This window comes from Rhea americana, unplaced genomic scaffold (assembly GCF_003343005.1).
Source record: "Rhea americana isolate MKP2758 unplaced genomic scaffold, rheAme1 scaffold_85, whole genome shotgun sequence".
In the NCBI taxonomy this organism is placed as follows: domain Eukaryota; kingdom Metazoa; phylum Chordata; class Aves; order Rheiformes; family Rheidae; genus Rhea; species Rhea americana.
Genome location: NW_028187034.1, coordinates 91,254 through 104,659, shown reverse-complemented (window position 1 = coordinate 104,659; position 13,406 = coordinate 91,254). Strand labels below are relative to the sequence as shown.

Below are 13,406 nucleotides of genomic sequence, written 5' to 3'. Positions count from 1 at the left end.
AGGCACTGCAAGGCACGGGGTCTCTTTTCCCCCACAGAAGCTGTCCCAGCCCAGTAGGGAGCCATGTGGACAGGATGTGTTTGTGAAGCTGGTGCAGAGGAAGCCTCTGCAGCTTGTGTCCTTGCCTTACTGGCAAGGCTGCCGTACTGGAAAATGCTGATGCCAACCAAACGAACGAGGGCTGACTAGGCACCTCCTTGCATAAACCCTGAGAGTCAGAAGAGAAGTGTCATAGATTTACACTTTATTCTTTAATTTCTACAATTATATTTTTTTGTTTCCTTTCTCTATTCTCCCCATGCAGACAAAATGGACAACCCTATGTCCTGTAAATAAGGAATGAGAAGCATGTACAAAAAAGAACTGCAACATGAGACAAGTTTTTCCCAGCCAGTCGAGCAAGGAGACCGTGGAGGAGGGGAGATTTACTCTTGCTATGCTTGACTGAGTCAGGCAGGTGAGACCATGGGGAGACTTCTGTATGCTATAAYGGACAGAGGGATATACGGGATATCTGCTATCTGAAGAATCCAATGTGGATTGAAACGCTGCTTCTGTGAACTGCAGATGCCCAGAATCCGATAAAGAAGATATATCGCTGAAGCTTTAGAAGAAATGAGAGCAGAAGCCCTTACCTTACCAGAAAGAGGGTGTTTTTCAACAGGATTTTTACACAGCACATACAAACAAAACTTCAGTAGTTTTGTTTTCAAATCTTTACCTCATTCAGGGATGGGCACCGCATCCACAGTTCTCAGCCATAGCAGTTACMAGGCAGGAAACGGGAAAGAAATGCATTACAGTCCTGCTCCCATTCCCTGCCTCTCRCAAGCAGTCTTTCTTCCAAATGCCAGAATGTCTCCTGGGATGGGCCTTGGTTCATTTCAGAATTACTTTCCCCAAACCAGATGTGCGAAGATTGCTAGAAGGCACTCTGAATGGCTGAGTSAGGAGCACACAGATGAAGAGACCCCTGATTTGTGCTGAGGTGACTTCACTTCTGTGGTAGGCAGTGGTTGCTGGCGGAGAGCTGCAGTGACTGTTGCGGAGTAAGAGGATTGCTGGGGAGCCAAATGCTGGAGCCTCCACAACTCCTCCCAACTGAGCTAAGCCAGCCACTCAAGTCTGAAACTCCAAGGAAAGGTGACTGTGCACTTGGACCAGGCCATGCAACATCCCCAGCCATGAGGTAATGAGACTGAGACTGACCCCTCACGTCTTGAACTGTGTTAAGCATTAGTCAGATCAAGGTTTACCTCAGCGACTGCATTTAGGATGGCAATGAGGAGGTCAGAGGGATGAGTTGTGGGGAAGAAGTGAGGCCTCTGTGCCTTGTGGCAGCTTCTGTGGTTCCCCTTAYGAGATGAACGCAGTGAAACCAACTCCAGCATCCATGGCATGGAGGCAGACCTCACCCTTTAATATAAGAGCTCCTTGAGTTCCAAAGAGAGCTAAGGCTTGGGCTAACGTTCCTTGGGAGAGAGGCAYCTTCCTGTCTTCAGAGGGACATTCCCTTGCGCCTAGCATCGCCGATCAGTCCTACAAAGAGCAGTGCCCCTGAGTGCTCCATTGGGTGAGCACGGTAAAGTCTTCTAGTTTCTGAAGACAGCAGTGTACAGGAGAGCACTATAGGCAGGGTCTGCCTTTGACTGCAGCCTTAAAGACTGGACATTCGTTAACAGTGAGGCCAGGTGCTAGAATTGGTGGCAAATCTAGAACAAAGCTGGAAATCAGTCATTAGCAAGACAGGGGCCTCTGTCATACTGCTGCTCAGTGGTGCAGTCTCTGCTTGCTTGGCTATGTCTGCTCTGCATTCATTGCCTCTGAGGCAAAGAAGTCACCTTTCTGATGGAAGAGTTCACTGGGACTGCTGCTGGGATGGTGCTTTATGCAAATAAAACCCCTCGGGCACTTCTAATTTTCTAATCACCCCCTTCAGGACCAGCAGGATTTCTCACCGAAGTCCTGTTTCCTGGGCTCTATTTACCCAGGAGATTTGGTTGCTATAATTACTCTGGATCAACAGCTCTGCTACAGCTATTCCAATGCCATTTAACTACACTGGCAAAACTCCCTTGTGTAGACAGTGCAGTGGAATAAAGTGAGTGCATTCTGGACTAATGACTTCATTTTCAGAGCAGAGCATTTCCTGCACCATAAAGCCACTCATGTGTGCGCCCATGTGTGGACTAGATCATCTACAGAGAGGAGAGGTCCTGGGCCAGCACTGCTGGTCAGTTCTCACACAAGCAAGCTCCTTAAGACACTCACTTAAATTAAGTGATCCCTCTTACACTCACATCACTCCCTGCCTGGTTTTATGCAGCATGGAAACATCCATCACTATGAGTCCTGTCATCGCAAGTGACACGCGGTATTTTTGCAACAACTGTGAGTGAATGTGATGGTTGTCTCAGGAATGTGATGGTTGTCTCAGGCCATAATGACAAGCTCATACAGCCAGTGCTCCTCAGGACCAGCAGCCTCCATTGCCTGCCTCAGGTCCTCTCTGACTTAAGTGCTTGTAGGTCAGAGCAAAGAGAGATTTTCCCCTCTTCCTCTCCTCACTCCCTGCTTGGAAGATAAACTTGTTTTCAGTCTCCTGGCTACCCAGCTGCTGAGGGGAGTTTCCCATGACTGCCATGCCTCGTGGCAGGCAATGGACGGCTTCCACAGAGCGAGGGTGTCCAGAGGGAGGAGAGACCTGAATAGTAAGACATGCCAAAGACAGGAGAAGGCTGGACTGTGAATGGAGCAGATGCTTGATGAGGCTTGCTTCATATGGCCACGAGCCTCATTTTACTGAGGTCAGCAGCAAAAATCCAGCTAATGTCAATGGTGAGGGATTTCGCCCTAACGTAACTCTCTTTTCCCCTTTCCACTTTCCTTTTTTTCTCCTCCTTTCAGCTTCCTGCCCCTAGAAATCCCCCATCCATCAACAGACTCACTCTGGCTCTCCTGCTCATCCATGCCCGCATCACTACAGCTTTGTGAATGGCACAGCAGCCCCCAGCAATCCTTCCTCCTCATCAGTCAGATCTCCCCTGCCTCCTCCAGACAGCACAATCACGGCAGCTATTGGCTCAGCGTAACTCCACATGATCGACTTAGACTTCCTCCAGTGACTACTGGCTTATTTGGGACTTTGCACAAATGGGAAAGTAGAAAAGGCAATGATTCTAGAAGGCTGATCTTGCTCAAGGCAAAACCTCGTTCTGATTCAACTCACTTCCACACAACACTTCATCCATCCAAGGGAAGGAGTCTTGGTGTTTGCAGGGAGAAGCCATAAAGCTCCAGCCCTGCTCCGCCAGCTCTCACGGTATCTCCTCATTGATGCAGGTCTTCTGGGTGGTTTTCGTGGTGACCAGGGCAGCAGCCCCCAGCTCCGTAGCTGGCAGCGGGAAGCAGTGGTTGCACTCCTTGAGGCAGGGGGACACAGCAGAGAGTGGAATGATGTCGCCGCCGGTACTGCCTTGGCAGCACAGCCTCTGCTTTGCTGTGTCTTTTCCGAGTGGCCCAGGCACTTCCACCGCTCCATTGGCATGCGGGCACTTGGCCAAAGCAAGATCATCGTCTGCTGCCAGCGCAGTCGAGCCGTGCTGGAGCGGGCTTGATGAGGAGATGGCTTTGTCCAGGCTTTCTGAGAGAGGACAAGCAAACGGGGTTATCGGGCTTGGGAAGTAAAGCAAAGCAAGGCACGGGGTGCTGAGGGACGAACATGTCCATGGGGGCACACGAGGTGGGCATGGAGACTGCGGCAAAGCAGAAGGGATCGGCACGGTTTCCACAGCGCCTTTTCTTCCGGGAACAAAAACCTCTTTCTTGTCTGTTTATTGTTACTCTTTCCCCCCAAATAGTAATGGGGAAACGTAGAAATTCGCACTTGCACTTCAAGCCTTTTCATGAAGTAGTAGCAGTGGCAAAGCTACTTAGCAGCAAGTCCCTTTTTTGTCTGTCTTCTGACCGCCTCTGACTTAAAAATAGACTTGTTTACACACTTTAAATGCACACACACGCTGCTGGCTTGAAACTTTGGCCCCGAGATCTCCTAGAGAAACTTTTTACACCTCACAAATGGGAGAGGTGTGTTTGCAGGCGGCCGAGCCCCGGAGGGGGGGTGGACAGGGGGTGCGTGCGTGTGCGTGCGTGCGTGGGGGGGACAGCAGCGGGGCAGACCCACGCTCGAGGCCCCTTAAATATTCGCTGTTGCAGCTAGCAAGTGCCAACCCTTTCTTGCCGCTGGATTTCTTTCGCCTCTTTCGTTCTTGGTATTTTTCCCGAGCGTTTGCGTCAGCGCTCGCTGTCACAGCCTCGCTAAGTTTAGCCCCGCGCGCCGCCTTGCAACGGAAAGGCCCCAGGTAAAAAAATCCCCCCCCCACCACCACCACCTTAGTCACAGCACCGGCACCGCCGCCTGCGCCCGCGAGGCAGAGCCCGAGCGGCCGGGCCGGGGGAGCGCGAGGCTGGTGGGGCCGGGCAGCCCGCGGCGCGGGGAGGCGGTGGGTGAAGCCGGGCGAGACCGTTTCCGAGAAGAGAGCGCGGGGCTGAGTCAGCGCCGGGGCTGGGGTCCCCGGGGAAGGCGATAGCTGCCCCGGGGCCCCGGGCTGCCGCCCTGCATGGCCGGGACAGGCCGCCATGGAGGCACTGGGAACCATCGGGGCGGGGAGGCCCCCTGGTGTCGGCCCGTCCTCGGCCTCTGTCCCCACCGGCCTGGCAGGCCCCGCTGATGGGCTCTGACCTGGACACTGCTGAGGTCTTTGGGTCTTTCCTACAGAGAGGCTCCCTTTCCCCACCAAATCGTGCAGGCTCTTAGGGGATGCCCTCTGGAGCCCTTCCCAGCTGTCCCTAAACCCCAAACTCTTTGGCCTGCACATGGCTGTGTTTTGCGCATTGCCATCCAGCTACCAGGGGAGAGTCTCTCTCGAGTACCCAATGCAAAGATAGAAAATGAGTAGCACATATATTTGCATTCTTAAAATTTCACACATGCTCATGAAGCCAGGTTGAAGCTGCTTGGGAAATGTCCACACCCTGAGTTTTGTCCTTGTCTTTGTTTTCATGGAAATGTGAAAATTTTGCCTCCAAGTGGTGGGGTCATGAGAAAGCTGGATGGTATTTAAATCTGCTTCCTGTGACCCAGAGCACTAGGAACCTCATCACTGTGGGCAGGCTTAAGGTGCCTGTCTGGTTTGGTTTATGGAAGGGAAGCTAAAAGGCTGTTCTGCTTATGCTCTTTAAGTACTGCCACATGGAGAGGAGATCCAGTGCCAGTAGGTGCTTTAAGCAAGCGAAGGCAAAACAAGATTCAGAAAAATGGAGGAAGAATTCAGCAGAGCTCATGCTGGAAAGCTGTTTGAAGGGATTCTCAGGAAACACAGGAGACTATCACTTAGGGCTCCACTCAGTTGCCCAAACAGGCTTGTCTAGTGCCATCTGAAATACCTTCAAGTATCTGCAGATCTGCTGGGTGAGCTGGCACAGAACCAATGAGACACAACTGCAGCCAGGCAGGATGCCCTGGGGCATCTCAGATGGCACCAGAGCCTTGTGCAGAGGAGCCAAGTTGAGCCTCAGGGGGTCTGCAGCGAGGGCAGACTGAATGTCTAGTGGGACAATGTGCTGCCTCCAGGCAGAGGAATCAGTACGGGCAGGCCTCTGGCACGTGTTTCGGAGAAGCTGAGTATGGTCGTGCCAAACGGACCCTTCAGCCAGGGGAGACTCAGGGTGCTGTGACAGGGAGTGCAAGAGATCTCCTACCTTTGGACTCCTCATCCGGCTTCTTCCTCTTCCTCTTCTGCCTCCCCATTTTCCAGGTCAGGAAGCCCCAGACAGCAGCCAGAGCCAGGATGAGCCCCACAGCAGCAGGGACCCCAAAGATCAAGATGGTGTCTCGCAGGTCTGCCGAAGGGGGCGAAGGGATCAGGGCTGAGGTGGGCGCTGCATGGGCAGGCTCTGCCGTGGAGGGAAACACCGGCAGTGTCAGGATAGGGTCCTGGGCAATGTGCTCTAGGTGACCCTGCTTGAGCAGAGGGGTTGGACTAGATGATCTCCTTCCAACCTCAACCATTCTGTGATTCTGTGATTCTGTGAGGGGGAGAGCTAATGTGAGGGAAGGAGGGCAGCACTGTTACCCACCGGTCTATGGACAGGCCGGCCTCAGGGGTTTAATCACAGTATTTTCATAAAGCAAAAAAGAGTGACTCTTCACTTTTACTTGCCCACCATCCGCAATGAACAGCCTCCCCACCTTGCAGAACCCTCACCTCCTCCTTCAGCTTTCCTGACTGGTGGGAGATGGGAGCCTCCCGCTGTTCCACACTCTTCCCTGAGGTAGAGCATGCTGTGACCCCCTCTCCAGGTTGGATCAGCCTTCCTCTCCCTGCACTCCTCTCCCTCTAGCTGGGGCTGGCTCTCCTCTCCCCCACCACCCCTTTCTCCTCTTGCTCCAGGTGGAAGGAAGCTCTCCTTCCATAACATCTCCTTCTCCTCTGCAGAAGATCCCCTCCCCTCTACCTGCCGATCCAACCTCCCCTCCAACCCATGGTTGCATTCCAGCCCCTTTTGCCCACCACCCCGCCCTGGGGTGCTTGGGACCCAGTTGCCTTCACCCTCTTACTTGTGTTGTCGTTGTACAACTCAGAGCATTTCACACACGACCTGGTCAGGGAGTCAAAGCACTGGGAAGGGAGACAGGAGGCGCTGGTGTCTGCTTTTCCTGATGACATGATTGACTGAGCGGGAGAGCTGTCTTCCTGCATGGCACCGGAGAGAGAGGCTGCCCAAGTGTGAAATCGCAAAGCTCTGGGGCCTGTGGCAGAGGGAGATACAGTCTGTCAAACTGCGTCTTCTCCCCTGGGGCTTGTGATCTCTGCGCTTCCCCCAGGGCGGATCTTCATCAGGAGGAGGAGAGCAAGCACCAAAGCCCTACCCCTGGCTGCCCATGCAACATGTTCTTAAGCTACTCTCGTCCTCCAAAATGTGTGTCCAAAATCCCTGCAGCCTCTGGCTGTCCTCAGCTACACAGTGTCCTGGGTTCAGCCTGCACCTTGGCCTTGCCGGCCGGTGTCATCCCCTTGGCCCTCACCATACCCCAGTCCACCCATCTATCACCCTCACAGCCTGCCCCTGACCCCAGTCTGTCCATGTCCCCTCAGCCTGCGCCCCTGCCTGTGAAAGCCCCCTCAGCTTTTCCCAGTGCCTGTGAATGATTTTCCCCTGCCCAAGTCTTCTATAAGTCTCTGTCCCAGGGCACTCTCCTAGTGAGCTGTTCGGAGGGGCTGACCAGGTGCTGGAAATCTACCTGGACTCCGGGTTCAGGAGATTTGCCAATTCCTTTGGTGAAATCTCTGCTCTGTGATGGACAATGTCTTGTCCATTCAGGGAATGGGGCAGAAATCAGCCTTCAGCACTGCCTTTGCTCACTATATTTAATACAGACCCAGAGACCCTAGCTTGCTCCAGGACTGACCCAAAAGAGCCGAGCTGCTTGCTCTGTAGACCTTCTATATCCCCAACCTAGATCAGGTCTTTCAGGCCTCTGGTATCATATTGTGTACCCCAGGGTTTCAGAACTGGCTCTGTTGCGAGTATCTGCCTGGTATATGAAGAAAGGAGGTCCCACCAAGGCTGTCCTGTCCCCATACCCTTGGAGGGTACTAAATACACCTTTAAGTGTCTTAAGTGTTCCTGACTGAGCAGGAGACCTTTTCTACCACTGATACCCATATGCCAAAGCCTGCAGCTGATGCCGGAGTGGATAAACAACTGATTTCAGAGCTGCAGATGGCTCTTCTTCATCTTYGCTAAACAAATTTCATGCCACTTTTTTCCTGCACCCCATAGTGAAAAAGACTCAGCCACTCTGTTATTGGTCTGCTCTCAGTTGAAGGAACCAGTGGAGGAGACCTACGACATTCGGCACTTCAAGCAGTTTGTTGTGCACCCCTTGCTGTTTCAGGCCAGGCATTTTGTTTGCCTGATATGCTGTTCCCTACCAAGCTATGTCAAACCATGCTACCCTCTGCCATACGGGATTCAATGAGTGGGTCATTTCATCAGCCCTGCTGGCTACCCTGGACCAGATACAATCCTTCCAATCTGAGCTCTGCTCTCTCCTCCTCCAGGATTCGATTCCTCATCAAAATGAAGCTAGTCAGGATCTCTCCCTTCATTTCTAAAATGCCATAAACTCCACAGGTGGTGCGTCACTGTGCGCTTGCCTTCTCCCTCCGATGCCCTTTAGTTGGCCCCATCAGGAGACAGGCTGCAAGGAGCCCCTCTCTGGTGAAGGCCAGCTAGGCTAGGTGGCTGGGGATCAGCTCAGCCCGGCTGGGACCTTGGCCCTCCCCAAAGCGCTCTTGGGGCTGGAGGAGTCCAAGCGAGTGAAAGTCATGACTAAAACCTGGCCTCAGTCACTGTCCACCAGTTCCCCACCTAGTGCAATTTCACTTCCTTTTTCACTTGACATAGCTAATCTCCCTGCCATCCTCTTACACAAACACACACAAGCACACATACTTTGGTTCTGGAGATCTCCTTGCTCGGTTGCTTTCTCGATTTCTGCCATTCTCTCAGACGTGTTTCGCTGCCATAGTTTGCCGTCGTAAACTGCTCTCTCCTCTCTAGGAGCACTGAGAGAGCCTTGCTGTGGTTTCTGTGCTTGTGACTCAGTTATTCCACCTATGCAATAGTAAAACGAAAACTCTTTGAATGAGCTCAGGCACACCATACACTTCCCTCTCTCAGTGCAGCTTGGGGCGTTGAAGCTGCGAGGGCCAGGGAACGCGGTGAACTCGACACCCTCCAGCTCGTTGTTTGCATTGAACAGGCTGTTTTCGGCTCTCTTTGCAGGTGATTTGCAGGTGTGGCAGCTTTTCCCCTTTGCAATGGGGAAAAAATCTGTTTGTCTGAACCTTGATTTTTGTGTCAACCTTGTTCCTCGTAGCTATGGCAGAGCCAAAGCATCCTAGAAGCTATTCTTCCAGTCCCTGATTTCAGTAAAGCAGCAAAGCCCAGTCATGCCCTTCCAGTTGAGATGGGGCTGAGAGGTTCAAAACTCRTAACAGATTCCCCACTAATGACTTTGGTTCATGAATTTGCAAACAGTACCCCAGAGGTGCCTGGCTTACGTGAGGTACAAGGTACTTCAGTGCTCTAGTCTCTGGGTCTTAGTACATCGAATCCTCTCCAGGCAAAAGCTTTCTCTCTTTCCAACACTTTTTTTTCTGGATGGCTGTTTCACACTGAACACACTGTTATCCAGCAAATCCAATGCTTAAGAGATGAAAGGGAGCAAGAAAAGGCGGGTAGGACAGAGCTGAATTTCTCCTACAGCGTGTTGTCACTGCTCTTTCTTTGCAGTCCTCCTTGCATCATCCCACAAAAGGACTGGTCACCATTTTCTGTGGCAGGTGAAGATATCTCGTCTGAATGTCCCATGGTCAGCTCCAACCATGTGCTTCTGGTGGGAGTTAATGCCCCACAATGCTCCCATCTGGCAGTGGAAATGAGGGGATCTTATCAATGTATACAAACATCTTAAGGGAGGGTATAAAGAGGATGGAGCCAGACTATTTTCAGTGGTGCCCAGTGAGAGGACAAGAAGTAGTGGGCACAAACTGAAACACAGGAACTTCCATCTGAATATGAGGAAAAACTTCCTTCCTGTGAGGGTGACAGAGCACTGGCACAGGTTGCCCAGAGAGGYTGTGGAGTCTCCTTCTCTGGAGATGTTCAAAATTTGTCTGGATGTGATCCTGTGCAACGTGCTCCAGGTGACCCTGCTTGAGCAGCACGTTGAACTAGATGATCTCCAGAGATCATCTTCCATCACCTTCCAACCTCAACCATTCTATGATTCTATGAACACATCTGAGCCAAAACCAACTCCTATCTGGTTGTTCGCAAGGAGCCTCAGCTGCGCCCAGCAATGTGCATCAGGGATCTTGCCTGGCTCTTCCTGCTTTGGGGGTGCTGGACTCAATGCAAGGATGTTTCTCCTTACTTAGCCTGCCCCAGCGCCCTGTCTCTTGCACATGCTGGGCAGAGAAGATAAGCAAGCAGGAGGTGGGTGTTTCCAGCAGCAGAGAGTACTGATGGAGCATCACTAGTGCCATGGCATGGCACTTGAGGGGGGAGTGTGACGAAAAGCAGTGTTGCAGTCATGTCCAGCAGCTGGGGGAGGTAAGGGAGCAATAAAAAAGCCCAGGATCCCTTCGGCCCATATCTGAGCATTGCAGCAGAGCCCTGAGGTGGAAAGGGCACCCCAGAGCACTCGCTGTCCCTGTCTGGCAGCTTGCAAAGTTTTAATGGTAAGAACTAGCAAACAGAAAGCATCTTGTACTGTAGGATGCTCACAGCAATGGCTTCAGTCCAGAGGGTTTGCTACAGCCCTTCATAAAGCAGGTGACATGCTTCCCTGCTTCCAGGGTGCACAGCAGAGAACATGAGAAGGTGGTGTACATGCAGGTGCATGTGCTTAGGGATGCAAAAGAGCAGTGTGGACATGTAAAAGTGTCAGGATGGGAATTTTGAGGTACCTTGCCTCATTCCTGCTCTGCAGAGAGCAGCTAGGATGGCTGATGAAGTGCTACATGGATGTAGCCATGCCTTGCGCATCAAGTGTGTATGGGAGTTGTACATGCACATAAACATCACCTTTCTGTTAGGTTGTGGTCAACTGAAGGGAAAGCTTTGTTCAGTTTCTAGAGGTATTTTCTACATCACCAATTCAGATGATATATGCTGGTTTTGTTATTCATAAGCTCTCATTAAACAAACCAAAATAACTTGAGTCTTTCCCTTTCTGGGGCTGGTGGTGGCTGGTCCTGCTCTGGAAGCCACACTCCACTCCTGCTCCCTGGGATGCCCTTCTGTCACCTCCTGACTAATTGCTCCACTGATTCCTCTACACTAACTATTCCCATGGTCRCACTGCCTCCCTGTCATCTGGCTCTCCCTTTGCTCCCAAGTCGAGTGAGAACAACTGCAAGCCGTTGTAGAAGCAGAGTGGCTGCATGGGACTCACCAGGGTTTATGCCATGCTTGATGACAGCTTTTGTAACTCCCTCAGCTCACAGCACAGCCAGCAGGAATAAAAGAAATGCCCCTAAATGGGTCAAAACACAACTTGTAAGTTGGCTGTGTTAATGCCCAGCCACCAGTTCCTCACGCTTAGCCGATCCCTTTCCAGACACCATCTGCCTCCAACRCTCCTCTCCCAGCTTTACATGGTGTGGCACAGCCCAGGACACGCTCATCACCTGCAGGCCCAAACTCACTCGGTGTGCACACATGCACGTGTGCATGCACACATGCATGCCCTRCCCAAGTGCTCTACCTAGCCCCCTAGCAGCAGCATCAACAGACAGTGGTCTTTCTCCACGTGATGCTAGCACCAGTCCTCCCATAGCCACCCTGCTCCCATGGCACCAGTGGGCTGGGGCAGTGCACCAAGGCTTTGGCAGGAAATTTGCTCTGGAAATACCTCACCGGCCAAAAGGCTTAGCTGTTTCTTATGCCTCATGTTATTCCTGCTTGCCATTCTCGTTTTCCCAAGGGGGACACTTCTCTGTCATGCCCCTCTTGCCCTCCCTCCTGAGCAGCCCCTTTGGGATTCCCCTCAGTGGTCCTCGCTCAGTGACCCTTGGTCCCCTTGTCCTGCAGGTCCCCCTCCAGCGCTGTCACCCTTCYCCTCTCCTTCCCCTTCCTCAGCTTTCCCTCACTCCTCTCTCCTGCCTCCTTTGGTTAACAGGGGAGAAAAATGAGGAGTCCTGGCATTTTGCTGTACTGCACTTACAGATTAACTCTGTGACCACTCAAGCCAAATTTATACACTGGGGAGGGACCAAATTAAGGCACCTAGATCTTGATTTTGACAGTGAGGGTCAGATTTTCAATAAAGTTGAGCACCTGACAGCTCCTGTTTAGGTATCTGGAGAGAAAAAACAAAACTGTGAATGCATGACTGGGAGCGCTGGGACAACAATCTTGACGTCTTCCCACTAATGAATTGCTCAGAGGTCCTGTTATGTGGGAGGCTGCTGTTGCCTGATTGCAATGACTGCTCCTACTCTATTTTCCCCCCATCTTCTGAGTCCTCTTCTGTCACCCTCAGCCTCTCTGCAGTTCTTTCAACCACCCTGTGCTTCTTTCCCAGCCTGTCTGCTTCCTCCTGGGCCAAAAAAAAAAAAAAAAAAAAAAAAAAAAAAAAAAAAAAAAAACCTCTGAATTATGTATTCATGGAGCAAATCACTGATGATTTTCACAGAAGCACTCACACATGTAACAATATACCAGCGTGACCCTGGGCTCCCCAGGCTGGCTCCATACATCCCCTTTTCCCCTTTTTTCTCCCATATCTTTGTCTCTCTGTCTTTTGTAAGAGCAATTGATATTTTTTGGAGCATTAAGGATTGGTAACTAGTTATTGGTTATGAAGTGTTTGTCTCTAAGAGCTGAATACGCCTGATAATAGCATAAATGCATAATTAAAGAGCACAAAAAATGACTCACTGGTTAAGGAAATTTGCTTTCCTTATCTTCTCTGCAGAGAAACAAAAGCCTCAGGAGCTTGGGAGTCCAGCTAGCTAAGTGGTTTTATTAAACAAATAAAACAGCAAAAATATCAAAAGAGTTATTTTAAAAGTATGTCTTAATACTAGAGCTAAGGACTCCTTTCAATTTCCACCACTGTTTGCTCCGAACAGGCACCAAGGGAGATTGTTTCAGCTGAGATTGCTCCTTACCGCATATGATCCCCACAAAAAGCCTAGCAAACGGCGCAGGCAGCAAGAACCACCATGGGAGCTGTGAATGAAGGACCTCATCCTACAAACGTTTACACACATGAGTAACTGGACTCAAGTGAGCACTTCCTTTCATATTGGTGGGTGGGTATAATGACTCACACGCATGCTTGCAGAACTGCCTGTATCAAAAAATATCCACCGAAAGTTCACGTTGTGCTTGTGTACATGAGTATTTGCACCGGAAACCCAAGGGCTGATCCTGAGGACAGAAGCTGCAAGGTGTACGTATAATAGACCTGTTTACCTCAGGACAAACTTTTGGTCAGGTGTACTCACCCCCCATCCCAGGATTGCCTTGGCACAGACCAATGTCTTCTCTCGTGTCTGGCTGTGCCGGTTGCTGGAGGTCTCCAGCGGGTGCCATCCCCAAGGTGCGGGTGTTGCCCTGCTCCCGAGCCCAGCTAGGTCTCCTTCCCAAAGCCACCCCCGGCAGGATGAAGGTTTCACAGCAGTGTCTCAGCACAGCAGAGCTCCCCATGTTTGCTACCTTCACTCCCCTCCTAAAATCCATACAGGCTCAAGAATAAAGCCCAAGAGGCTTTTAAGAACAGGCTGGAAATATGTAATGAGGTTTAACAAGCCCTGGCAAACAGA

At 51.4% G+C, this 13,406-nt stretch overlaps 1 protein-coding gene across 1 annotated transcript; it reads right to left on the bottom strand.

Annotated features, from left to right (window-relative positions):
- Window positions 1-229: 229 nt before the first annotated feature.
- On the bottom strand, window positions 230-11,683 carry TNFRSF13C (TNF receptor superfamily member 13C). The gene is made up of 4 exons (XM_085323486.1): window positions 8,521-11,683; window positions 6,620-6,811; window positions 5,761-5,955; window positions 230-3,643 (listed from the first exon to the last, which is right to left on the bottom strand). The coding sequence occupies exons 1-4, from the start codon at window positions 8,729-8,731 to the stop codon at window positions 3,318-3,320; spliced, it is 924 nt and encodes a 307-aa protein (XP_085179612.1). The 5' UTR covers window positions 8,732-11,683; the 3' UTR covers window positions 230-3,317.
- Between the last annotated feature and the right edge of the window lie 1,723 nt (window positions 11,684-13,406).

Excerpts from the sequence above, each read along its gene's own strand:
- TNFRSF13C (XM_085323486.1), bottom strand. The coding sequence starts at position 8,731 with ATGGTGTGCCTGAGCTCATTCAAAGAGTTTTCGTTTTACTATTGCATA. Across the intron at positions 6,812-8,520 it reads AGGAGATCTCCAGAACCAAA|GCCCCAGAGCTTTGCGATTT; the intron begins GTATGTGTGCTT and ends CCTCTGCCACAG. Across the intron at positions 3,644-5,760 it reads GCCGGATGAGGAGTCCAAAG|AAAGCCTGGACAAAGCCATC; the intron begins GTAGGAGATCTC and ends GTCCTCTCTCAG.